The sequence below is a fragment of the Hakea prostrata genome, chromosome 2 (genome assembly GCF_041222555.1).
Source record: "Hakea prostrata isolate BN-2017 chromosome 2, UWA_Hpros_2, whole genome shotgun sequence".
Classification (NCBI taxonomy): Eukaryota; Viridiplantae; Streptophyta; class Magnoliopsida; order Proteales; family Proteaceae; genus Hakea; species Hakea prostrata.
In genome coordinates this window covers 64548966-64576949 of record NC_142601.1, presented here as the reverse complement: position 1 = coordinate 64576949, position 27984 = coordinate 64548966, and the positions used below count along the sequence as shown (strand labels likewise).

At 40.9% G+C, this 27984-nt stretch overlaps 2 protein-coding genes across 4 annotated transcripts; one reads left to right on the top strand and one right to left on the bottom strand.

Annotated features, from left to right (window-relative positions):
* Positions 1-45: 45 nt before the first annotated feature.
* On the top strand, positions 46-25335 carry LOC149025707 (delta-aminolevulinic acid dehydratase, chloroplastic-like). 3 transcript variants are annotated; one of them, XM_089145912.1, is made up of 13 exons: positions 46-209; positions 553-890; positions 1150-1261; positions 1398-1471; positions 1966-2034; positions 2138-2221; positions 2316-2385; positions 12126-12181; positions 12286-12407; positions 15521-15592; positions 15697-15778; positions 15858-15935; positions 25040-25335. In XM_089145912.1, the coding sequence occupies exons 2-13, from the start codon at positions 585-587 to the stop codon at positions 25202-25204; spliced, it is 1290 nt and encodes a 429-aa protein (XP_089002038.1). In that variant the 5' UTR covers positions 46-209; positions 553-584; the 3' UTR covers positions 25205-25335. The 3 variants fall into 3 exon arrangements, with proteins under 3 accessions (XP_089002038.1, XP_089002040.1, XP_089002039.1); XM_089145914.1 differs by lacking the exon at positions 25040-25335 and adding an exon at positions 25012-25033; XM_089145913.1 differs by lacking the exon at positions 46-209 and adding an exon at positions 218-337.
* A 130-nt stretch (positions 25336-25465) lies between these two features.
* On the bottom strand, positions 25466-26179 carry LOC149025706 (basic leucine zipper 43-like). The gene has a single exon (XM_089145915.1). It carries the CDS (start codon positions 26055-26057, stop codon positions 25473-25475), a length of 585 nt encoding a protein of 194 aa, XP_089002041.1. The 5' UTR covers positions 26058-26179; the 3' UTR covers positions 25466-25472.
* Between the last annotated feature and the right edge of the window lie 1805 nt (positions 26180-27984).

The window sequence follows — 27984 nt, the reverse complement described above, 5'->3', positions numbered from 1 at the left end:
GTATTTATGCTTTGCAAATTTCGATATCTCAATATCTCAACATAGATGAGACAACGAATACCTATGTGGTTGGTGGTCAGGTAGATGCCCTTGTGTTAATAGATCCAAATCATCCAAACTTTGATTATCTATTAGATAAGGCCTCCCGCCTCGCTTTCAGCTTAAGTTGTACCTTGGTGGTTGGTCTCTCTTGCCTCAGTGTCTCACGGGTAAGATTCATGACTCATCTGCCTTTACGCTTTCGAAAGTATTGTGTTCGGTTGCTATAATCTCTTTGTTCACGTCAACTGGGCACCCATCTAATTCCCTTGAAGCGATCGATTTCAACTTCAAATGGGTTCGTTTCTGAGATTCCAATATCTTGTTGGAATTTCAGCTTTTTTTTCAAGCCTACCCATCTCATCAAAATTTGGGTCTCCTGCTCCTTTCTGATTATTAGCTTCAATTGAATTTTCCCCCCCACTGCATTCTGATGAAAGTTTTTGTTATCAAACCAAGATAATTTAGATTTCTTTGCTTGGGTTTGCTGACGCTCGAAATGCTTCATTGCAGACGCTTATTGAATAAGGTGTTAGATTGAAGCCATGGCTTACGCTTTCTCCATTTCTACAAAGGATGTTGGAATAGTTAGACCGTTGAATGTTCGAAACTATGTTGGCTTAAGATCCTCAACCAATGCCAAGTTTATTAATGCTGGGCGAGCAACTAAGACAAGAAACCAGTCTGTGTTTGTAATCAGAGCAAGCGAAGAGCGAGAACAGTCACCGAAAAAGTTGGGATTAACTGATGAGGAATGTGAAGCTACAGTTGTGGCTGGAAATGTTCCTGAAGCACCACCCGTTCCTCCTAAAGCTGCTGCACCAGCTGGAACTCCTGCTATATCTTCACTAGTATGCCTTTTTTCATTTTTTATTATTTTTTTATACATTAACTGCTACTTGTATTATTTGGATGGTATAAATCATAAATTCTTCATGGAGTTAATAAGTTAGAAGGACCTTATTAAACCCTCAAACAACAGCTTCTTCTTGAATTACTTTGTAGATAAATTTTTGGTATCTTTGCCTGCTGAATGATGGACGGATTTACTTTTATATGTAAAATTATGTTTTAATATTACTATTCTAAAATAGAAGTGGTATTTTTCAGCCACTCAGTAGGCGTCCTCGTCGCAATCGGAAGTCATCTGCAATGAGATCAGCTTTCCAGGAGACATCTATATCTCCTGCAAATTTTGTATATCCACTTTTCATTCATGAAGGTTCGTAGTGATAAATGCTTTTGATCTTCATTTACTTCTTTTCTTAACTCAGATGATTGTTTGTAGTTTCTTTCATATTATATTTGCATATTCAGGTTTTCATACTTTTGCCTGTCTAATCATGCAAAAATATCAGGTGAAGAGGACAACCCAATTGGAGCTATGCCTGGATGTTATAGGCTGGGATGGAGACATGGACTTGTAGAAGAGGTGACTAAAACTTATGGCAGTTCTAATGAAGCAATAAGTTATCAGTACTCATCTTTTTTTTCTTTCACTCCCCATTGTTTTCTCTGCGCTATAAAGAAAAACTTAGACTGTATCCAACTGTACTACTATACAGCAGTACTGTAGACCATCATCTCTTAGTAAAGCCACTGAAATAGTTCTGTTTCTGTATGTTTTACCTTTATAGTTTCTAAGATCAAGTAGTTTAGCTTAGAATAGATGTGTAGAATATTGGGATCCTATGGGTTGATGGGTGGGTTGATGTGCTTTGAACATGGAGATATCTACTATTTTGTCATTATGTCTTGCATTTTGTTGAATTTGCTATACCACAAGTAACTCGAAGTTTGCCTACAAATTTTGTTATTATATTTATGCAGCATGATGGTTGTGATGCTTTTTGTTTCTCCCTCTTCCCTATTGTCCATTCTCTGGGACTGCTAAACCATGAATAAGTAAGAATATGCTTATTGCAGGTTTACAAGGCCAGGGATGTTGGTATCAATAGTATTGTTCTTTTCCCCAAAGTCCCAGAAGCTCTAAAGGTTTCTATATATTCATTTATTTATCTAGTTACTCATCTATCTGTCTTATGTATATTTTCCCAACAACATAAATGATGGTGGACATTTTTTCTGTGTCACCAAGTCCCCCACTGGGGATGAAGCATACAATGACAATGGCCTAGTGCCTCGAGCAATACGGCTTCTCAAAGACAAGTACCCTGATATTGTAAGTAAATGCTTATGCCCAACCTTTTGTGCTTTGGTTCTTGGTGTGGATTTTTTGGCTGCTATGAGATAAGTGTATCAATGTCTTTCTTTAGGTCATTTACACTGATGTTGCGTTGGATCCTTATTCCTCTGATGGACATGATGGCATTGTTCGAGAAGACGGTGAGATGAATTCTCAAAATTCTTCCCTCTGAATTTCTTCATGTACCTTGGTTATTAAATGTCAGCCTCTGAACTTATTTGGATTTATACTTTCAAGTATTAAGAGATCACTCTTTATTTGTTTGTTTTTTTTATTTTTATAATGAATAACCACAATATTGCATGATTATCTTGTAGCTATTTATTAGTAAACAAATTAGTTTCTAATCAGTGTACTTAGGCATCGTTTAAGACAGCCCTGAACATGAGGGTTCTGACTCAACCCTAACATGACCAGAACTGCAAATATGATGGGCCAGGTACAGGGTAGAAGATGCATAGATATTGGGCCATGAAAGCAAAATGGGCATAATGACCAAAAAGCTGAGTATCCCTTTTGTGCATAATGATCCTAGAAAGGATGTTTATATGTCTAGTAATAATGCACTATAACACTGATGACACTTTGTTTATCAAGAAGAGAGATTGACATATCACAGTCTTGATTGTGTATGTAGATGACTTTGTTATCAAAAGAAGTGATGTTGATGAAATATCTTGACCAAAGACCTATTTGGGGCTAGAATTCGAAATCAAGGACTGGAAGCTGCAATATTTCATTGGAATTGAATTTGCTTATCTAGCTTAATGTACTCTTAATCTGTCAGTGGAAGTAAACTCTCCATCTCCTATCAGATTCAGGAGATCAGGGACATAAGACTCCAGATACTCCACTAGAGTCTTATACTCATCTGAAGTTTTTTTTTTTTGGGAGGGGGGGGGGGGGGAACCCAGTTCATAAGGGCAGATATCAGAGGTTGGTTTGAAGACTGATATATTTGTCCCACATGGCTTGACATGGCTTTTGTTGTTAGTGTTTTCAGTTAGTATATGCATGGTTCCCATTCAACTCACCTGGAGACCACATATAGAATCTTGAGATATTTGAAGTCTTACCAGAAAAAGGAGTTTTTCTCTCCTGTAGGCACTCGCATGTTCAGTCCAATTGGCTGATACTTTCATTAGTAAGCTTGGTAGTACAATTTGGGCATGTTCGATAATTATGCGCCAACTTGAGGGTGAGTGCTGTAACCTGGGATATTCTTAGGGTATCTCATTTGTTAGCGTGTGTAATTTGACCTGATAAATCAGTGTCTAGGTTCATTATGCACATATTAATATCCTCAAGCTGTAAATAGAATACTTGCCACTATCATGTTGACAAGCCATTAGTCCTATTCTCAATTGCGGGCTCTTTTCTTTTCCATTAGCTCAGTTGCTTCAGTGGGTAGGAATCAAACTCTTACTAGGTAGTTTTATTTGGCTCACAATCTAACTGCTTGTTATTTTTTGGGTTAACAACCAACCCAATGGGTAGCAATCAAATCCATGTTTTTCACGTGTGCACCAGATGTGGTTGTTATAAATTTCTCTTCTAACCTTTACAAACTTCATTCAAGGACACAAAGTATTGCCCATCCTAATACCAATATTTAAGGGGTATTTGATCATATATTCCACCAGTTTGTCTCTTGGAACTATGATCGTCTTTGGCTACCCCTGTCCCCTCCGGTAACCCCTTCATCCTCATTCTCCCATGACTTCCCTCAACCCCTCTTCTGATGCCCCCCTCCCACCGAGCCAACCTCCCTCCATTTCCCCCGACAAACCTTGGAATTCCCTCTTCAACCACCAGCCATCTATCAGTTCTAATCTTGACCTGTCCTACATCCCTCCCATCTCCGTCGGCCCCAACCCTTCAGCTCATTGTCCCTCTGACTCTACTGCCTGTGGAATTCGCCGTTGGAACTCCTCTGTTCTCGACCAGTTCCTTGGCCCTCCCCCCCCCTTGGAATCATAAAATCTTCTCTTACAAAACAATGGAAAGCTCAAGGTTTACTGGACATTCACCTCTTTGATGCCGGAATCTTCTTGTTCAAGTTTGATTCTCCTGACTGTTGTTCTCGTGCTCTTGAAGGGACTCCTTGGTTTGTGGGAGAATCTCCATTGTTCCTCAAACCATGGACTCCCTCGCTTCCTCTCTGCAGGGTTGACTTCAATTCTCTTCCCCTATGGATCAATTTGCCTGGTCTCCCGCTCGAGTTCTAGAACTCAGACTGCTTGAGCCGTATTGGCTCTGCTCTTGGAAAACCTATTCGAATGGATGCGAGGACCCTCAACATGTCTCCTCTTTCTTACGCCAGAATTTGCGTAGATTTCTTTGCATCCAAGGATCTCTTGTCGCTCGTCACCATCGCCGATGACTTGGGTCTAAAATATAACCAAGTCATTGTCTACGATTGGATCCCTTCCCATTGTGCACTCTGCTCCTTATTCGGTCACGACTTGAAAGATTGTTCATTCGCTTCCCTCCAACAAGCGTCTCCAGATGACTCTATTGTTGCTCGATCTGCTAAAAACTGTCTCCCATCAGTTGAATTATCGTGCTTGAACCTTGTTGAAGTTATGTCTCCATGTGATATCAGAAATTCAGTTGATGTTCCCTCTAAGAAAAATACAATCGATGTGCTGGAGAAAATTTATATTTCTGTCCCGCCTTCGATCCCAGTGAAGGTCGCCAGATCTGCTCCTCCGTCAGCGAATACCTACCTTTGCCGAAGAAGAAGAAACAAAGCCGCTGCTATGCTTCCTGCTCCTCTGCGGTTTGATTCGATCCCCAATACCTCGGATGGTGACAACTCTGTTCAACCTGTCAGCTCCTCTAACGATGAAGAAGTCATCTTCCCTGAGATTTCTGCTCCCGCGACTGATGTTGTCGGCCCTAGAGCTGCCGCCCGGCCATTTGAGGTAACTAGCACTTGCTCCTTTGAACTCATATCTCTATTTTACCCAAATGGTGCTGGCTCGAGTACTAATAAACCTAATAACCTGCAAAACTGTGAACCCGGCGTTTCCCCTAACTCTGTTTCGAAGAACCCTTTACCCATCTCTCATGCTATCTCCAATCCCATTTTACCGACCCCCTCTCTCCTCCAGTTGGGTCCCACTTCTCACCTTCCAAGTCGTCGTTAGCTTCCATTATCTTTCTCCAAAAACCCATCGACTTCTTCTTCTCGGCCCAAGCCCATGAAGACAACTCCTTCTCCTTCTCTTGGGTCCCAGGCCCATATTTTGGCTAGGCCCACTTGCTTCAAAAACTCCCCTCATTGGCCCAGTTCCTCAAGGAACATTTCCAAGCCCATGTCCTTGGTTCCGCCCAAATGCAATGTTAACCATTCTCTAAATCCTTTAAACCTTTTGAATCTGCCCAAGCCCAAGCCTTTGAACCGTCTAACCTGTCAACCTCATCCCAACCCTCGTCTCCGTCCACCAAACCTTCAATCCTCCTTTCAACTTCTTCCATTGATCCAAACATTTTTGGAACCCCTTCCCCTTTGTGTGAGGCTATCCCCAACTACCCCTCCCTTAGCATTGCCCCTTATAACCCCAACAACATTAGTTGCTAGTTTTTTTCCATCCCCCCCCCCCCCCAATTGTTTTTTTGTCTAATTTTATTATTTGGAATGTAAGAGGCCTAAATTCTATTGCTAAGCAAGGGGAGGTTAAGAAATTCCTCTTGAATTCTAAAGGCCCCCCTTTGTGCCCTTTTTGAGACCCATGTTAAGCAGGATAACTCCCATCGGATTGCCCAATTCTTATCCCCCAATTGGTCCTTTCTTTCCAATTACTCCCATTTCCTAAATGGTCGAATCTGGATTCTCTGGGGATTCGGCTCGATCAATCTCTTCCTCATTGATTCCTCCTCCCAATTCATTCATCTTTCGGTCTCTTTGCCTAATGCTCCTCCGATCTTCTTTATCACCATTGTCTATGGTTTCAATAGAGCCTCTGAGCGTGTTCCTTTATGGGATTCTATTCATTCTCTTTCTCCTTCTTGTGAGAGTCTTCCTTGGGGTGTAGGAGGGGATTTTAATATTGTCAAGTTTTCCCATGAGCAAGTCGGAGGCTGTTCTCCCAATCCTGTCGTTGTTGAGGACTTTAACTCTTGTATCGATGATTCTAGTCTCACCGATCTCCGTTGGCCGGGCCACTCTCTTTCGTGGCACAATCGCCATATTGGTGAGGATAGAATCGCTTCTAAGCTTGACCGCTTCCTCGTTAATCATTCTTGGCTCTCCAATTTCCCTATCTCCCATGCCTCTTTCTCTTCTCCTAGCCTATCTGACCACTCCCCTTGCCTTGTCCATCTTACCCCTCCCTCCTCTTATGGCCCTAAGCCCTTTAAATTCTTTGATATGTGGTCTTCTAATCCTGATTTCCTCTCCACTGTCAAAGGGGCTTGGGATAAGCTTGTCCATTGCCACTCTCTACCCCTCATCGCATTCGCCTGTCGGCTTAGGAACACTAAGGAATCTCTTTGGCTCTGAAACTCTTCTACTTTCGGAAACATTTCCTCTAGGGTCTCTGTAAGCTGATCCAATCTCCTGAGAACCCAATCTCTCCTCCAATCTGACCCTCTCAATCCCTCGTTGGCAGAATCTGAGAAAAACTTCTCTTCTGAATTATCATCTCTCATTTCTCTCGAAGAAAGTTTCCTCCGTAAAAAAACAAGAATCAAATGGCTCCATCTTGGGGATTCCAATACTGCTTTCTTCCATCGCTCCCTCAAAGCTCGCCAAAATCATAACTCCATTCATGTCCTCCTCTCACGCAACGGTACTTTGATCTCCGACCCTCTTGGAATCAAAGTTGAAGTTGTTTCTTTCTTTTCAATTCTTCTCTCTCCTTCTTTCCTCCCGAGTTGGCCCCCTCTCCCCCCCCGACCTTATCAATAAATTCATTGATCCCCTTTCTCTCTCCTATCTCTACTCTATCCCTTCCCATAATGAGATTCTTCAGGCCATCCGTTCCCACAAATCTAATCGGGCTCCTGGCCCGGACAGGTTTAGTATGGGTTTTTTCTCTGGTGCTTGGGATATTAACGAGGGAGATCTGATTCATGCTGTTCAGAGCTTCTTTCTTAATCCTTCTCAACTCTCTTCCATTAACCAAACTTTTCTTTGTCTCATTCCCAAGAAGGCAGGAGCCTCCTCTCTTTCTGATTTTCGTCCTATATCCCTCTGTAACCTCCTCTATAAATTTATTTCTAAAATCCTTGCGAATCGGCTCAAGAAGGTTATGCCTAACCTGGTTAGTGCCAATCAAACTGCGTTCATTTCTGGTCGTAGCATTGCGGATAATATTCTTCTTTGTGCAGAGATAGTCAAGGGTTTCGAGAGATCATCTCATTCCCCTGCTGCTCTCCTCAAAGTGGACCTCCATAAAGCTTTCAACTCCATTCTTTGGGATTTTATCAGTGATATTCTTTCTGCCATGAGGTTCCCTCCTTCCTTTATCCATTGGGTCGAGGTCTGCATTTCCACTCCTACCTTCTCCATTATCACCAATGGTTCTCCGGCTGGTTTTTCCCCCTCTCGAGTTGGGATTCGTCAAGGATGTCCTCTTTCCCCTTACTTCTTTTCCCTTGCTCTAGAGGTCCTTTCCCGCATCCTTCAATCCAAGACGGATCAACTCTTGATCTCTCCTATTCCCAAATGTAAATCCCTCAATCTCACTCATCTCGCCTTTGCCGATGATCTCATGATCTTCTCCAAAGCCGATCATAGCTCCATCTCTTCTATCTTAGCTGCCCTCAATTTCTTCGAGTCCATCTCGGATCTCAAAATCAACCTCGAAAAATCTACCATTTTCCTCTCTGGAGTCTCTGATACTCTGCGTTCCAATCTCCTAAATCTCTCCGGATTCAAGCCTGGCTCTTTCGCTGTTGTCTATCTTGGTCTTCCCCTTATCCTTGGTAGGCTCTCTCGCCACCACTACTCTCCCATGCTTGATCACATTCGGAAAAGCCTCCAACTCTGGAAAAGTCAGCTTCTCTCCTTTGTCGGTCGTGTTGAGCTCATTCGGTCTGTCCTCCAATCCTCATACCTCTACTGGTGTGGCATTTTCCCCCTTCTCAAGTCTATCTTGTTGTCGATGGAGTCCATCTTCTGTGCCTTTCTTTGGAAAGGCCAAGAATCCTCACAATTCCTCTGCCCCATTAGTTGGTCCAACATTTGTCGGCCTAAAACTGAGGGGGGCTTAGGAATCTGTAGGATCCATGATGTCAATTCCGCTGCTTTGATTCGTCTCATCTGGAAAATTGTTTCTAAACAAGATTCCATTTGGGTCTAGTTTTACCTTCTCAAATCGGACTCTTTCTGGACTGCCTCTATCCCTTCCAATCCTTCCTGGATCTGGAGGAAACTCCTTCTCTCAGCTCTCCTTGTCACCACCACTCATATTTCCTCGGCCTCTCCACTAAGTTTTGGCTAGATCCGTGGCACGATAGGTATTCTCCTCACTCTTTTTCCCTCTCGCACTGTCTATGACACCCGCATCCCCAAGTCTTCCCTTTTATCAGACTTCATCTCCGATGGTTCCTCGACCCCTGCCCCCCGCCCTAGTCTCACACAAGTTTGAAATTCTCTCCCTCCCATCATCCCCTCCACTCATGACACTTAAGTTTGGCTCCCCTCAACCTCAAAATCCTTCACCTCGGCTTTTGCTTGGAACCTGGTTCGATCCCCTTCCCCTTCCCCCCATGGCCCCCCCTTGTCTGGTTCCCTAGACACATTCCCTAGCATGCGTTCACCCTTTGGAGAGCCCTAAACCATGCTCTCCCAACCCAAGCTTTCCTCATCTCTCGCCATATCCCAGCGAACCCAAACTGTATCCTTTACTAGACCGGTACTGAGGACATTGAGCATTTATTTTTCTCCTGCCCCTTCTCCATCTTACTCTGGAGAAAAGCCCTTGCTTTCATTTGGCCCCGCTCCCGCTACTCATTTGGGTTTGATCGTGACTAGTCTTGGATTTTGAGTAACTTCACAGGCTCCTCAATTTGCAATCGGGTTGGTAAGCTTGTCTATGGTGCTATGATCCATCATCTCTAGTGGGAGCGGAATCTAAGGCGTTGGACTTCTAAATCCCGCTCTCTTGATTTGATTTGGAACGCGATTTATTTTGATGTATCGGCTAGACTCATTTGTATCCCTCATCCCCCAGTTGTTGATTCCCCAAGGAACATGCGCATTGTTGTCTCCTAGGGACTCAACTCCCAATTCATCCCTTCTCCCTGATCCTTCCCGCTTGGCCCTTCCTTGTAGTTCGTTGTTTGTTTAATATTACTATTTATTCATCCAAAAAAAAAAAACTTCATTCAAGGAAATTTGAATATTACAACTGAACCATGCAAAGCCTCTAGAAGTTAAATATATAAGTGCAAGCTTATGGCAAACCTCTCTCTGTAAGAAGATAAACAAATTAAGCCTAAACATTTAACAATTTACCTCTTGGAGGCGTATCTTTGATTGAAGCTCACATTACTTGGTTCTTCTCCTCAAGCTCCCTTGTATGATTTCCCAAGATGGCTCATTGGTGATCTTGAAATCCTCCAAGCCTGACCTTATTGTCTCCCAAATTATCACTCATAAGGGTGTTCATCATAATGCCACAAGGCGGGACTAACTTAGGAGTTATGATATCCTCTTGAGATGTCACTTGCTGCTGTACATAGGAAGGCCAAACTCGTTAGGGACTTGACCAACATGGAACTAATGCAACACAAATCATCCTGCACACTGTGAAACTTAAAGAGAGGTTAGATATACTGATAAGACTAGGCATTTCCATATTTGAACACAGTATGGAATTATGTTGAGTATGATATGTATTCTCTTGCATCTCTTCCCCCACTCTCTCTTTTGCTGTTTATTAGAATGTTTCAAAACCTTGAAGCAGCTCTGCATCAGAAACCTTAAACTCCATATCCACCATAGCCAAATCTTGACCTTATGACCACGGGAAATTGAATCTGGAACTCAAGAGTTGAAGAGATGGAACCCTTCCTGGCACTTTTTTACAATATTTCTATAATTTTTGTTGGCCATTTGACTAAATTATTCATCCACTCTATTTTCTGCTCTTTATTACTCCCAAGTGTTTTCTGGGTTTTCAATTCTGCATCTTTTCACTACCTTTTTCCCCCCTCATCAACCTTTTCCTTTTCCTTTTCCATATGATTGAAACTCTTTTCTCTCTCTACCTAGTTTTCTACACATCCAAACTTTACTTGTAGGCCACTAAAGGAATAACAATAAAAGACGTTCTTGTCAGATGATGAGAAAATATGATTTGTCACTATTTACATTGGTAAAATAATTTATTAAAATTTTTTTACAGGGTCAACCAAATAAACAATAACCTTAAAAAGATATGTTTACAATCATAACAGTATCGTAATTCATCAGCCAATGTCAATGATGCAACAACATCAATAGTATAATCATATTCAATATGGTTTTTCTGTGGTAGTAGAACTAGTAAGGAGCAGATCTATTTCAAATCAATGGTTAGATCAGATCAAATTTACATTTACCCTGGTCTGCTCCAACTAGATCCAATTTAGATTGGTTTCAGACCATGATCCTGTTAGTTAACAGCCATTAGAGAATCTTGAGCATTGGTGGTAACAACAGAATCAGGTTCTGGTCCTTAAGTTGCTTACGAAAACTGTATGTGACTGATTGCCCTGTCTGTTTCTCCTATTCCACACTAACTAATATCATATGTGAGTGTGTCTCTGATGTAGCTTCATTGGGATGAGGGCCAATATCTAGGATCTAATAAGGAAATAGCTGACAAATTAGGGTTTCCAAACCCTGCAGCTAGGGTTTTCTATGGTTTGAGGGTTTTAGGGTTGAAAGGGTAGGTATACAGGGTTCGGCCAAAAGGGTACAGGGTTTGGGTGCTTGAACTGAAAGCCGATCCTGGTTATGTTCAATTTCAGATTCAAATTCCTAGGGTTAGGGTTTTGGAAAAGTTAGGGTTTTACTTTGTGGGGTTTCTGGAGATGATTAGTGCTGCTACTTGGAGTCAAGTGCTAGCGGAGGTAAGGGGATGATGATTGTACAAAGGGGTGGGAGTTGGTGGAAAAAATTAGGAAATAGGGATCATTAGGGTTTGGGGAAAAAGAAGAGATGCTGCAGGAGAGAGGGAGGGGAAATTTGGGGATGCAATGGGGGTAGGAGATGGGGAAAAGGTAGGGATGAACACTTAACTGATTTTAGGAGGTTAGGGATGAAGAATTGCTGAAGAAAACCCCAAACCAAGCTACTGTAGGACCTTCCTATGTTGGAGAATTCCAGAAAGCCTAGTGGAACTCTCAACCTCTGCTGTAACTTTCTCTGCAATATTTTATTCTTCAAAACTCATTTGTCACAAGCATTAGACTGTGCTTTTATATACTTTATTGAAAGACTCCTACTAGGACTTAACTCCAAAACTAAATCTAAAAAGGACTTCCTATTTTAAGTAGAACTTCTGTTTAAAATTGGACTGCTACTTAACCTAACATAGACTAACTCAAATAACAAGATAAAAGGAGATCTGGACTCCTAGAAATTTGCTGATTATAATTAGGCCTTGCTGGCTTGAGTAGCTCTGCCCCATAAGTACCAGAATGCCCCTGGAGCCGAAAATATGCTTTAGTGCTGCTGGTCCTGCATCAGTCTTCTTCTAGTTTAGAATTTGTTAGGACTCCAGATTTTGTTGGAAGCTAGAAGATGCAGAGGTTGGATGGTGTGCTAGGCTGCCAAAGCAGGATAACCCAGAGCTGAATTTTTCTTTTTAATATAAATTTTGTTTGTCATGCATTAATGGGCAGGGTTACTGACAGATGCTATGTTCTCAATATCTTGCAGGAGTTATAATGAATGATGAAACAGTTCATCAGTTATGTAAACAGGCTGTTGCACAGGTAACCTCAGAAAATTCGATATAAAATTGCAACTGTATCTACATGCTCTTGAGTTTAACATTCTTCAAACTTGTTTTGATTGAATCATCTTCTTCTGTGAATAGGCCCGAGCAGGAGCTGACGTTGTGAGTCCAAGTGACATGATGGATGGTCGTGTAGGAGCCATTCGGCAAGCTCTGGATGCTGAGGGATTTGAAAATGTGTCTATCATGTCATATACAGCAAAGTAATTTTCTTCTCTTTGACCACTATCATTGTTCATTTTCTTGTGTTTTATGTTCATACTCTTGTTTTTTTTTAAGTAAGTTAATAGGCTTCAATGATATAGTATATTAAAATGAAGTTGATACAGAGAAAAAAAATTTATTGTCCATCTAGTTGTGGAGTTACTTTCTTCAGTATCAACTTGTCTATTCTTCATCTTTCAATTGAACGGTTTGACCATCTTAATAGACAGATGTGACCTGAGCATGGCGGATTGAGCTCCTCTACTTCCTCGGTGGGTCTGCTACTGTCATGTGCCCATGTGCTGTGGCCTGTGGGTGCGCCATATCAATACAGACGCCAATTAAATGGTTGGCTGCCAACTTCCATTTTTGAGTGCCTAAATTTGAATTTTAGAAAGCAGGTTGGCTGCCTAACACTGGATCAGCATCTATTCTGATCTGGTACACTCAATAGATGGGCGTACAATGGAGGTCAATCTGAGGATGATTCCGTATTTAGACAAAAAAGCTCTGATGGGTCCATCATCTCTAACCCTGAGGAGATCAAAACTGCTTGTTACTCACTTTTCAAAACAGTTTTGTCCTTCTGTCCTTAATGATGTTTTTAAATCTCTGAGAAGTTGTCCTTTAGAAAGTCCCACTTGATCTTCAAAGGATTCTTGCCACCATTCTGTCTATGGAGGAGATGCCGAGCGCTTCAAATCTCACAAGTATTAGAAAGCCCTTGGCCTGGATGTTTTCAATAATATAATTTTCAAATTATAAAATATAGCTTATCCAAAAAGTGTGTTTCTTCAATCAGCCATTTAGGATCAAAAGCACAAATCGAACTATCGTTGCTTGGTTCCTAAAATGAGGTCATGAATTTATCACATCTTTTTGCTTCATCTCTCTTGCAAACCCTCACTGTATGTTTGTAGAAGAAACATTGCTACTCTTAAGTTGGTCACCGTCACTAATGATTTGGCGAGTCATAATCAGGCGGCCTTTATTCTTGGTCAAAATATTGCTGATGATATTCTTCTTTGTCATGGAGCCTTCAGAGGTTTCGACTCTCTCAGATGGGAATATCATTCTCAAATTTAATATCAATAAGCTGTCAACTCTCAAAGATGGTAATACATCAATCAGATTCTCTACAGCATGGATTTCCCTTCAAATTTCTTTCATTGGATTGACTGTAACATTTCATCTGGCTAATAGTCTGTTCTTTTAAATCGTTCTCCTCGGGGATCCTTTTTATTCTTAAGTGGGTATCCATCAAGGCAGTTCAATTTCCCGTTTGCTGTTCTCTATTGCAATGGAGGGCCTCTCTCAATGTCTGCACATTCATACGTTGAAAAAAAAATCCAGCCAATTAAAAAATGCAAGGTTTTGAAGATCACCCACCTAGCTTTCATTGATGGCCTAATGTTCTTTGTAAAATTTACATCCCTTCAATGACAGCAATCAAGGAAGCATCAGGTATCTTTTGAACATGTCAGGTCATTCTATCAATCCTCACAAATCCGTGACCTTTTATGGAGGCATTTGTTATGATATTAGAACTCAAGTAGGTGATATCTTGGGTTGTTCTATGGGTCATTTACCTGTTACTATTTCAATATCCCTTTGATCTCTTCTAAGCTCTGTAGTCTCTATTCATCATTGTTCCCCTAATTTGGATACTTTTCATTAGGAGCTGCAATTACAAAAAAGCAAGTTTCTCTTGTTTGCTGGTTGTCTCAAACTCATTAGAATTCCTATAGCTACCAGTTGGGTGTTTGACGTTTCTGGTCTCCTCACATTTACCATCTCTATGATTGAACCATCATGTCCTCTGTACTTTAGAAAGGGCAGAAAGCCCATTTTCTTCATTCCATGAATCAGCCAACAGTTTGCCTTTCCAAGGCTGAGGGTGTCTTAGGGTTCTTATGGTAAAGCATACCAATGGTGCTGGCATTATTAATCTTATCTGAAAATTGTAAGTAAAATGGAAATCTGGATGGTTTTGGTCTACTCTAGATATGTTAAATTGGACTTGGTTTGAACTACCTCATGCCCTGTTGACTCCTCTTGGGCTTGGAGGAAGTTCCTCAAATCTAGATATCTAGCAGCTGATGTCATTTGTTAAAATATTCGTGGTGGTTGTGATACTTTCCTATGACTTGACAATTGGCATCCTAGGTGAGTTACTTCCAGATATGGGGATTGCATAATGAATTTAACATCTGAAACTGGCAGTGCTAGAATGGCTAAGTTCTCTACTATCCATGACAGTATGTGAAGTCTTAGTGTCTCTGCTCAACTCATATGGATCTGGTATTGTCTCTCTCCTGATTGAGACCCACTGGTAGAGTTGATTTAGTTGATGGCTTCCCAACTCTCCTGCTGCTTGGAATCTGATTAGGTTCAAAGCTCCAAAAGTTCCTGGTGCAAGTTATTTTGGTTTAGCTCTGTAGGCACAGTTCTACTATTTGGAGAGCTATGACTGCTTCCCTTTCAACCCAAGATTTTCTTTTCAAGAAAACATTATTGATTCCTGGTTGTCTTTGCGAGATTCCTTGGACAATGTGAAGCACCTCTTCTTATCTTGTTCCTTCTCTATATCTGTTTATAAAGATGTCCTCGTTAAGTGTTGACCCCATCATAGTAATGTCCTATTGTCTCCCTTTTTGAAAATAAAAGTGGATCCTAAAAAATTGTGGCAAAACTACATGTGATTCCTTAGGTAAACTGGTGCTGAGATTCATCCTGTGTGGCGGGAACAAGAAAAAGACTATGGTCCTCCTTGACTCATACCTTTGAGCACCGGCATTTCTTTTGAGATCAGAAACAGGCTTCATCCCCACCTTCTTTTTTCTTTTTTCCATGTATAATCCTTTTGATTCTCGTTTTTCCCAGCCTTGTTTTCTTTTAGTTACTTGGGAATTTCCAGTGGTTCGCCTTCTAACATTTTGCATTGTATTCTACTATTCTGCTATTTTCCTCTAATTTATTTTTCATTAACCCAAAAAGAAGAAAAAATATGTGACCAATGCGTACATCTTGTCCATCATTATTTCTAGCCTTTGAACAATATTTGACACTATTTGTTGTTCGTTGTATGCTATTGTCATTTATTTTTTAACAGGTATGCAAGTTCATTCTATGGTCCATTCCGAGAAGCTTTAGATTCAAATCCCCGTTTTGGAGACAAAAAGACGTATGGAGCTGAACTGAACTGAAATTCTTTTCACTGTTGAATCTGTTTACACTTTTATTGCTAACACATACCACTGCTTGTACATTTGGCTTGAAAAACTAAAGTTACCAGATGAATCCCGCAAACTACAGAGAAGCTCTGGTCGAAGCCTGTGCTGATGTTGATGAGGGAGCTGATATACTTCTGGTGAATATTTGCTTTTGGGAGCTTTAGTACTTATTTGTTGAAAAATCTTTTATAACAGATAATTTTATTGGTTTGACAGGTAAAACCTGGACTGCCGTACTTGGATATTATACGACTTCTTCGAGACAATACCTCTCTGCCAATTGCAGCTTATCAGGTAAAAACTCCATTACAATCATAACCTCTATTGTTTCATCTTCTGAAAATCATATCTCCTACTTGAGGTTCTGAATTCAATTTTCATTGTCATTGTTCTCTGCCAAATATTATAGTTACCACAGATATGTAGTTTATGCATTTCCATATCTCCTCCCCCTCCTCTTCTTCACCAGTTCTTCTCGCCATTGTCTATGGTTTCAATCTTGCATCTGACCGTGTCCCCCTTTGGGCTGATCTTCTCTCCATCTCCTCTTCTATTGCGGGCCTCCCGTGGGGTGTTGGAGGTGATTTCAATGTCGTTCGCTTCTCGCATGAGCAAGTTGGTGGGCAGCCCCTGCACCTTGCCCCAATGGATGCTTTCAATTCTTGTGTTGATGGTGCTAATCTCACTGGACCTCCGTTGGTCTGGCCGCCTCCTTACGTGGCATAACTGTAGGATAGGATTTGCCCGGATTGCCTCCAAACTTGACCGCTTTCTTGCCAATGGTTCTTGGCTATCTAATTTTCCTGCCGCCTACACTAATTTCCTCCTTCTGGGTCTCTCGGGCCACTCCCCCTGCCTCCTCAATCTTTTCAGCTCTCCCTCCTTCAGCTCTAAACCCTTTAAATTCTTTGATGTGTGGACTACTAATCCCTCTTTTCTTTCCACAATTAAAGAAGCTTGGGATAAGCCTGTCCACTGCCACTCTCTCCCCCTCATTGCTTTTGCTCGTAGGATGAGGAACTTTAAAGAAGCCCTTCACTCATGGAATGCCTCCACTTTTGGTAACATATTTTCTAGCGTTCCCTCATGTCGTTTCGATCTTTTATGAGTGTAATCCCTTCTTCAAGAGAAGCCACTTGATCCTTCCCTGGCAGAAAATGAGCAAGCCCTCAGTTTGGAGCTCTCCACTCTCATCTCCCAAGAGAAAAGTTTTCTCCGCCAAAAAGCAAGAATCAAATGGCTTGAGCTCAAGGACTCAAATATTGCCTACTTTCATCATTCCCTTAAAGCTCGCCTAAATTACAACTCCATCCCTCTCCTCCTCACTAGTAATGGAACCTGGATTTTTGACCCTCCTAGTATCAAAGCAAAAGTTGTCTCTATTGGTGCAACCTAGAGGGGGGGGTGATTAGGTTGTCCCTAGTGGTTTATAACAATTTTCCGGTTTAGTTGCAATTTCAAAATAGATTGACAGTTCAAGATAAAATCTAATGAAAACAGCAATCACAAACACATAATTTATAGTGATTCGACTCTACGAGTCTACGTCCACTCCTCTCTTAGCTTCAAAAGAGTGTTTCCACTAACGAATCTCTTTCAATACAGTGGGTAGAGAATCAAAACCCTTACAATCTTCGTTTCGGGGCAAGAGTACCCTTTACAATCTTCGTTCACGGACAAGAGTATCCAATACAATCTTCGTTCACGGACAAGAGTATCCAATACGATGAATTCTAATCAACCTAGACTAGAATTAGAATAACCAATTCACAATACGAAAAGTATTAGATATTACCTATCAAAGGAGAGTAACCCTTTACCCTTTGAGTGCAAGTGATGCAATGAATGAATCAAGAATCAATATACTTCAGCGATTTTCAATAACTCCAGACTTTGCTTCAGTGAAAGCTTCAACTTTGGAATATCCCTCAAAGTTAACCGGAGTTGGGAGGACAGCAATAAAACACCAAAACTTTGCTTTTTCACTTGTGAGTGAATATGTGCTTGATGGGGGAGAAGGATGATTCTCAAATGGGGGTGGTTGGGCTTTTATATACTTCAATTCAGTGCCTTCCCCATTTGCCCAACGGATATAAAATCTTGGCGAGATTTTTCTCCAGACGGTCAACCGTCTCAAAACTATCCGTTGAAACACAACTGTTGAGAATATTCGTTTAAAACTAGCCGTTATGCTTTAAGTCAGGGCCAGACGGTCAGCCGTCTGCCCAGACGGTCGTCTGTCTGCCTTGGACTAGCCCAGACGGAATTCCGTCTGCCAGACGGAAATTCCGTCTGGCCTTCTGTTCTTCTGAGAAGCAGAAGTACTAAACTAGATGGTCAACCGTCTGAGCTCTGTTCTGAACAATTTTGGGGCTGGGACATGGCTTGGGTTTTTGGACTTTTTGGTCAACCCTAAGCATTGTACACTTCACTGACATGTCCTAGGTCACTTTAGTAATATGAATTACATATAATTGATGCATTTACATGAATGTGTATGCGAGAGTGTCCTAAGCCCTATTTCAGCCTAAGTCTTGATCTTTGACTTGATCTTCGGCTTGAACTTTGAGCAACGGTCTTGATACTAATCTTGACTTTGGTTCTTTGTCTAAGACGATTTGAGTTGGCCTTGAGCTTTATTCTTCGGTAACTCTTTAATCCGGTCATTTTGCATCTAGATTCACTGTAGTGATGAGCTGGACAAAACATATCTACATGGAGTCATTAGTAGAGTGTTTGTCATCATCAAAATTGATTGGAGGCTGATGTGGCAAATGCTGACATGGCATTTCCCAACAGTCTCCTTTTTTGGACCTCCTCTCTCCCCCTGCCCTTCCCCCCTCTCCCCCCCCCCCCGATTTGCTCAACAAATTTCTTAACCCCTCCTCCATTGGTTCTCTCTGCACCATCCCTTCCCCTGATGAAATTATGATTGCCATCCACTCCCATAAGGTTAACCTAGCCTCGAGGCTTGACGATTTTGGTATGGGCTTCCTCCTCGCACCTTGGGATTTCATTGAGGCTGATCCTATGCAAGCTATCCGTAGCTTCTTCCTCAATCCTTCCCAACTCTCCTCCATCAACCAAACTTTCCTCTGCCTCATCCCTAAAAGGCCTAGAGCTTCTTCCCTCTCCGATTTTCATCCCATCTTCCTCTGTAACCTCCTCTATAAATTAATGTCTAATCTATACATTCATCTCTAAGATCCTTGCGGCTAAAGTTGGTCATGCCTTCACTTGTGAGTGCTAATCAATCCGCTTTCATCTCTAGCTGTAGTATTATGGACAATATCCTCCTCTATGTGGAGATTGTTAGAGGCTTGGATAGGGCCAATCATTCCCCGACTGCCCTCTTGAAGGTGGACCTGCACAAAGCTTTTGATTCTATTTGTTAGGACTTCATTGGTGATGTCCTTTTTGCAATGGGCTTGCCGCCTTCTTTTGTCCATTGGATTGAGATCTGCATCTCCTCTCCCCACTTCTCCATTTTAACCAATGGTTCTCCTACTGGCTATTTAACTTCTCGTGTCGGTATCCGCCAAGGCTGCCCCTCTCTCCTTACCTCTTCTCCTTGGCTTTGGAGGTCCTTTCCCAGATTCTTCAATCCAAAACTGACCAGCTTCTTATCTCTCCTATTCCTAAGTGCAAATCTCTCAAGCTCACACACCTAGCTTTTGCAGTTGACCTCATGATTCTCTCCAAAGCTAAGCACTTCTCCATCTCTTTCATTCTTTCGGGCCTCTCCCTCTTTTATCCCCTTTCTGACCTTCAAGTTAACCTTGACAAGTCTACTCTCTTCCTCTCGGGTGTCTCCGATGTAGAGTGCTCAACCCTTCTATAGCTCACTAGGTTTAAGCATGGCTCTTTCCCTGTGACCTATCTTGGCATCCCTCTTATTCCGGGCCGTTTCACTAACCACCATTGCACCCTGATGCTTGACCATATCTACAAAAAGCTCCAACTTTGAAAAGGCAAGTTTCTCTCCTTTGCTGGTAGGGTGGTGCTAATTCCATCGGTCCTCTAATCCTCCTATCTCTATTGGTGTGAAATCTTCTCTATTCCCAAATCTTCCATTATTGCCATGGAATCTCTCTTTGGTGCTTTCCTTTGGAAGGGCCATGAATCCTCCCACGTCCTTCATCCCATCAATTGGGTGAACACCTGGTGACCAAAATATGAAGGGGGGGGGGGTTTAGGAATTTGTCGTATTGAAGATGTTAGTAAAGCCTGTCTCCTTCAACTCATCTAAAAATTCGCTTCCAAGCATGATTCCATTTGGGTTAAGTGGGTCAATTCCTACCTTCTCAAATCTTACTCGTTTTAGACTATTGCCATTCCTTCTAACCCTTCTTGGGTTTGGCGGAAGCTCTTCCTTTGAGACCACTTGCTCTTTTCCGCCATCTCCATCCAAATCTCCAATGGCTCCTCTACTTCATTCTAGCACGATCTGTGGCTTCCGATGGGTTTTTTTTTTTCACTATCTTGAGCCCCCGCACAGTTTATGAGACTCGCATTCCTAAAGCAACCCCTCTCTCCCATTTTATCACCGATGGCTCATGGTCCTCCTCCCCCCCACCCCAGTCTCACACAGGTTTGGGATTCCCTTCCCTCTCTGCTTGACTCCCCTCATGACCTCACCGTTTGGCTCCCCTCCCACTCCAAATCATTTCCACCGCCTTAGCTTGGAACTTGATGCGCTCATCCTCCCCCTTGGTTCCTTGGCCACCCTTGGTCTGGTTTAAAGGTCACATTCCCCGCCACTCTCTCGCCCTTTGGATAGTTCTTAACGTTGCCCTCCCCACCCAATCATTCCTCATTAGCCGCCATATCCCAGTTAGCCCAAACTACACCTTTTGTTGGAATGGTTCAAGGACCTCGACCACCTCTTCTTCACCTGTCCCCTCTCCCTTTCCCTTTGGGATAAAGCCCTTGCTTCCATTTGGCCCCGTTCGAGGCGTTCTCTTGGTTTTGCTTAAGATTGGTCTTGGATTTTGGAAGATTTTGCAGGTTTCTCCATTTGTGATTGGATTGGTATGCTAGTTTTAGTGCCACTATCCACCATCTGTGGTGGGAGCACAATCTTAGACAAGGACCTCCAAATACCTTTCCCTAGATATTTTGGAAAACCATCTGTTTCGATGTTTTTGCAAGAATTATTTCTACTTTCCATCCCCCAGTTGTTGATTCCCCAAGGAATAGGCTCATTGTTGTCTCCTGGGGTCTTAGTTCTCTTATTCAGCCTCCTGCTTGAAGGCTGCTCTCTCTTGTAGTTATCTTGTTTGCCTTTTAATAATTTATTTATTCATCAAAAAGAAAAAAGTATCTCACTCATGATATTTACATAGACATTTGAATTTGCAAATCAATTTTTTTCAGTGACCCTTTTGTCCATAAATTATCCTTCACAAACAAAATTCGTGCAACAGTGATGAGATTGTTGAGATGGATGAGTGATAAATCTAGGGTAGCTAAACTAAGGAATGAAGAAACTAGAAGTATGACTCCAAGACATGGTAGTTGAGAGAAAGCCATTTGAGGTGTTATGGGCTTGTGTAATGGAGACCTTTGGATGCACCCATAAGGAGGAGTCATATGATTCAGATTTCAGGGTCTAAAAGAGCAAGAGAGAGTAAGGGGAGGCCTAGATTGATTTTGGGACACTTATTGAGAAAGACATTGATGGATGTGTTGGCAAGAAGTATAGCTTTGAATAGAGTTGAATGGTGAAAGGTTTGGACAAAGGACTTAGTACTCAGACTAAGGAATTGGATTTGCCAATTCAATCCCTAATCAACTCACCTGAGTTTTGGTTAGAATTGTGTTCTTGTATTGGTTCAGACCTGGATCAGAGCCCCTTTATGTGGTGCCACATGTCCATGTTGAAAGGATCCTGATTCAGCATGAATGAGTGGTACCTACAAGATTACCCATAACAGAAGTTAGTCTGAAGCCCTGGCTTCATGGCCCTCCTATCAACAAATAGTTTTTTTGGCTTCCTGGATCCGTATTTCCCTACTGCCAAATTTACACAGGAAATTGTCACTTTGAGCTGATTTTTGTCATTTTGGTGGACAAATTGACTAGTGGTTCTTCGTCTTTCAAAGAAATCGTGTGAAAGTTATGGGGCCCCAAAATAATCTGCTGGTCTTCTGGCCTTGAGGCAATTGCTTATAAAATTAGCTTTTGATAACTGGAGGATATGATGTGGAGTGAGTTAAATGTGTTAGATGTGATATTGATCAGACTTCAGAGGCAGTTAAACTGTCACATTGGTGACAAATCATGAACTACCTATAGTGGTTTGTTATTCAATATTTTCAAGGTAACTTCCGTAACAATTCCTTCTATATTTATTGGGAGATTTATTCTTTCACTAAAATTGCCCTTGAGGAAAAAAATAAAATAAACAGTTGAAAAGGCAAACATGGAAAAACTCAAAATAAATGGCTTGGATGTTTCCATTTATATTAGAAGAGGAAATATTGGCTCGATTTCTATTGAGGGAAAACAGGAAGATTTTCAGGTAAAATAATTTCATTTGGCTCTGGTTTTTTCCAGGTAAAACCATGCCAATATATATATATATATATATATATATATATATATATATATATATATATATATATATATATATATATATATATATATATATATATATATATATACATATTCAGGTCAATGTATTTCATCTGACCCTGGTTGTTTCTAGGTGAAATCCATTCAAAAGAAAAATAAACAGCTAAATTTTGTAAACTGTACCATATTTACCTTAGTACAAGATCTTGACCTGGGTACAAACTGAGCTTTTTCTTTCCCTTTTAAGATTTCCCTTTATGCAGTTTTTACCTGGGAACAAATGGAGCCATGTCACAAATCTAGTTATTATTTGACTCCCATTAGAAAAGCTGGGACACTCTCATATGCCTTCTTGTATGAGTGCAGGACTAGAGTTGTTTACCTTGCTTATTGAAGGTAGCATACCCCATACCTACTCAGTAAAAGAAGGAACTGCTGTCAATAGATGAGGTTCTTGCATGGTTGTGAAGGCATTGCCAAGGCATCAAGGCACCTTCTTGGGTAAAAGGCGACAGCACACTTTGGATTCTTCAACACGCCCTTATGGCCTTGTGACTCCTTGAATTAGTTTTTTTCAAACTTAAACGAGCATACATTAATACTATGTTAGCTATCATTTCATGTGAAACACGGCAATGACATAAACCCAAACTGCATGTGCCCAACGAAGATTGTTGGATGCACCACTAAGCTTGAAGTCGTAATGAGGTCCACTGATGATGATATTAAATATAACTGTTGTGAAAGGACCAATCAACGTCTGCCTCAACATCAAATACTTAAATTCTGAACAGAAAAAGAGAGAAAGGGAAAAAAATACCCCCAATTTAAACGCTCAGAACAACTCCCTGGATTGATCTAAAAGTAGAGGTAAAGATTGTGGGTTAGTGGACTACAAAAGCCCACAAATTGATGATGATCTGAAGGCTGGATTAGAACCAAGAAACAAAAAACCAGAACCTGGAAATTCCAACCCTGATTTTTAGAGAGTTACACCTAATCAGAGGCTTGAATCAGCCCCAAATGGGGAAAAATAACCTTCATGGAATGCCTATTAAATATCCAGAACTGTACTGAAATCTGACAAACTAATTCAAATTAATTTCAAATTTGATCTCCATAAAACCCTTGAGAAAAAGGTTGCATGGGATTTCCTGCTGAATGAATCCAGAATACTAGGGCCAGGCCAGTCTCGTTAGAGGGTTGATATGTCTTACCGACAGGACATACCAACCCCTAACACATCTGGCAGAAGCAGAATCTTTGTTGAAGAGATTGGAGAAAACTAATAGATTCCTAAAACTGGGTACAACCTTACCTCATAGTAGGTAAACTTAAGGGGAAAGAGAAATTTAACCATTTACTGATCTTATGATCAATTCCAGCATATAAATTCTTCATAAAATCTCAGTAACAGGCACCCCCTCCATGTAGGTAGCATATTCAAAGAAACCCCTATTTTTGCACTTTTATAACTAGGGATTGATAGAAATGATAGGGGGAAATCTTGGGTAGCCAATGAAACCAGGTAACTAAAGAATAACTGATCAACTATGCTCTGATACCATGAAATAATATTAAGAACTTAGATGATCAGCAAAGGAGACAAGGAAGAATAACTGATCAAGTGTGCTTTGATATCATGAAATAATATCCAAGCCTAGATGATCAGAGACAAGGAGGAGAGGAAGTGAGGAAATAGAGAGAACCGAGAGAGGAGAGAAGGTTTTGTAATAGATTCAATTGATTAATTGCAAGTAGCCACATCTTATCTATAGAAGGCTAACCAAGTCTTAGTTGGAAGCCTACTAAGAGTCAGAAGACTAGAAAAACAGAGATAACATCTAACTAAACTAGTAGACAAGACATGGTCGCATGGTATGAAGATCATGGACACCATGGAACACAAGCTGGGATGCTACAGAAAAAATGAACAAAAAGAATATTTGCAGGTTCATACTAATGCAATGTAAGATATATGCCAGATTTGTTGATAGCTGAGATAACAGTTTAGCTCTGCAGAACCTGGCTTGTAGGGCATTTATGCTCATGTGGAGTTACGGAAGGTTGCAATGAAGCTTTGTTGGTGGCATATTCATTTTCCGAGTTTTGTACAGAAGAATAACTTTACTGTTTGCCACCTCCCACTTTTAAGTGGATGGTAGAAAGAAGTGGAGAAGGGGAAGGCATGGACAATTAAACTGGACTATAGTGGAACATCCGGCATCATAAATGAGTACAAAAGAATAATACACAAACAAAACTGATCCATGCTGAACCTAGTTAGGGCAAAGCATTGAAGCTTCGTAGGAAGGCAAGGAGAGGTACAAGTACGTTAGATGGATAAATTTTCTAGCTGCTTTTACTTCTTATGGTAACTACTTTATGACTGACATTCACCACCTGCAACTCTCAACTCCTGTTATTGTGTTTGATGCACTGAGCCATCTACTCAATATGTTGTGCTTTTTTCTGTTTGATACACCTGATTGAGAGTTCTTTTTCTAGCATTATACTAACTTTCCATTTGCTTCTGATCATCAACCAGCCCCACCTTCAGTACCGTCTGCTCGTGTAGTTTTGTTTCAGTACCATCTGCTCGTGTAGTTTTGTCAAATACTGTACAGGCTCTGACCTCCCTTCACAAGAATGTTTCCTTTAAAGATAATTAACCCACTCATTCCAAAAATATATGCAATTCTTTCACTATTTTGGTACACCTGCTAGAGTCATTATCTCTTTTTTTAGTACCATATTTAACATCATTTTTCCGAATTTTGGCTTTTCCTTCCAGTGAAGTTGGTTTTTCTCATCTGATCCAGGTTTCTGGAGAGTACTCCATGATCAAAGCTGGTGCAGTTCTCAAAATGATTGATGAAGAGAAAGTCATGATGGAGTCATTGATGTGTCTTCGGCGGGCAGGTGCAGATGTCATACTCACTTACTTTGCTCTACAAGCAGCCAGATGTTTATGTGGTGAAAGGTGAGAAATGACATGCAGAGAGTAAACTTTGTCGGAACACCCAAAATTCTGTCTAAATTTATGTGTCACTAACCAAGCTTAGATTGAAAAAAGATAATACTGAAGCTGCTATTGCATGGTCTTTTCTTAATATTATTTGGATTTTAAGATGACAAAAGACCAATACACTGATTGACAGAAGAAAAACATAGGAGCTAAATACGTAATAAGAAAATATGGAAAAATTTTAGGAGAGAAAAGGAGAGGCAGAAGAGAAAAACACAGCTCCCATCTCAATGAAGCGAATCCATGGAACTAGTGATGGATTGGTTTGAAGATTCAGCTCTGAGGTGAGCTGTGTTGCAGGGAATCTCTTCGAGATCCCGCAACGTAGCGTAAGAATTATCGAGTTGCAGGTTGTTGAGCATTTGGCGAAGGTCAGAAACTTCCTCTCTTAGCTGTGCATTTTCCTGGAGGACCTGGTCGTTACAGTCGGACACATGATTCAGCTTGTCAATGAGCTGACGGTTCTCATTCCGAAGCCGCATAACTTGTGACCAGAGTTCATCCAGGTGCTTCTGCTTTCGCATCCTTGACCTACGAGCAGATTCTCTATTAGATATCATTCTCCTCTGCTTCCTTTCATCTATGATGCTCAACTGCTGCTCATCCGCTTCATCAGAAGTCGAGTTATTGCTGAAACATGATGACTGTGGATTGAACTCCTGGACTGGAGGGGGGATCTGAGAATTTGGTGTTGGTCTTAAGAGTCTGCTGAAATGGAATGCAGGTATGTTCTGCATAGCAGTGAAATGAGCTGGGTAAGTCTCGTTTGCAGATGAAAGGTACCGGAGCCCAGCAACCTCACAAAGCTCCATTGATCCTTGAATTTTGATGTTCTTTAAGACTAGAGGGATTGGTTCTTGGTTTGGGGAATGGAAGAGGAGTGGAATTGGTTTGGTTTGGTTTTGAAGTTGCTTGGAGGAGTATTTGATGAAGCCTGAAGTAGTAGGGAGGGAGGAATGCATGAGGAGTGGAAGGTGTTTATAGCTTGAAAAAGGTTGAGTGAGGTCATTAGTCCCACTTTGTGCTACTGGAGTAACAGTAACTAGAGTTTCGTAAAGGGCCGACATTAAGAAGACCCCACCTCTCTCTCATGCGTGTGTATGGCATAATGTTTTGATGTACGTCTGAAGCCATACATAACATGTAAAGAAGAGCAACCCACTTACTTAACTTTAAGCATAGAGATAATGCTTGCCATAAAGAACTCTCTCTCTCTCTCTTTCTCTCCCCCTCTTCCTGTTAGATCATATCATATGGCTGCATTTACATATACATGCATGAGTTCTGCTTTCCCCTGAGGGCATCAATTGAGATCAAATAATGGCTTCTTCCATGAGAGAGTATATGATTATTTTGAAGAGGGGAATGTCATGGAAATGGAATACAGGAAATGAAAACAAATTGGGTTTGGTTGGAGTCAATCTGAGAAGAATTGTTTATTATTATTTTTAACATTATAAAATTACTATCTCAATCACATTTTTGGCTTACTCCATCTTCAGGAACACTACTACCAAACCAAAGCATTCACACCTTTTGCTGCAATATGAGAGTCACCATTTCTTCTGTTTCCTGATACCATTAGTGAAGAATTGCAATCCCTAATTTAAAATAATAATAATTCTATTGGTGACTCACCGACCACTGCAAAGGGGGTCTAGCCATTAAAACTAAAATATCAAATAATTAAGCATCATATGCTAGCCTCATTTGGATTCTGAAATTCCCAGATTGTCCTCCAGATTGATTCTGATAAAGAAAGCTACAGAGATCATCAATGGTCTTGAGTCTTGACCCATATCTTAATAAACTCAGATCTTATGCAGCAAACACTCAGAGATTAGCTTACGCTTATCCATATCTAATCTATTATTGTTTTTTTCTTAAAGCTACTTTATAGCCTGCTTTTTAAGATGAAATTAAAATTCATGAGGGGATTTTTCATAAGAACCGTTTCTGGGTTTTCCATGTACCAGATTAATCATTTTGGTTAAAAAGTTTCTCACTGTTCTCTGACTTAATATTTTAATATAAGAGATCATTCTCCACCATATGTATAAAGCTTCAGTTTGGGAACATGGATAAATTTTGAGCACTAATTAGGAACCAAACCCATAGTATTAACTGTTTGTGATTATCATTAATCATGAAAACCCACTTAGTGCTGTATGGTAAATCTTGTAATGGGTAGGTTAGGTTAGATACGTACTTCAATTTGGAGTTGCTTCCACTAATTTGATTTATTTTCATAGAAACCCTCTTCCAACATATGGCCATCCTTGATCTTCCTCTGCCCTCAGGTACTGAAGGGACTCAAGAGTCAAAATAAATAATCATTTGTGAAAGAAACACTGACATTTAATGGAACAACCAAATGGATTGGTCCATATGAGTGGTCCAAAATTCTCTATACAAGACAACATCTACAAAAACATTTTTGAGTTCCTAGAACATGTGAACCATCATCAACTATTCGGGTTGAACCATTTGACCCATACCCGAATTCATGCATGAATGAATTTTTGACACGTATCTTATCAGTAGTGATATTTCTTTGAATGGTTCCATTTTGGAGATCATGTTAGATCTCAAATGGTCTATACAATCTCAAGCATTTTGTGTGTTGTTGGGGTCTTGAATTGAAGCTCAAGTACTAATGTACTGTCTCCAGGCTTACTCCATTATTTTGGGAGCTATAAGACGCAAGCTTCCTTATATGTGGAAGTAATGATGCAGAAG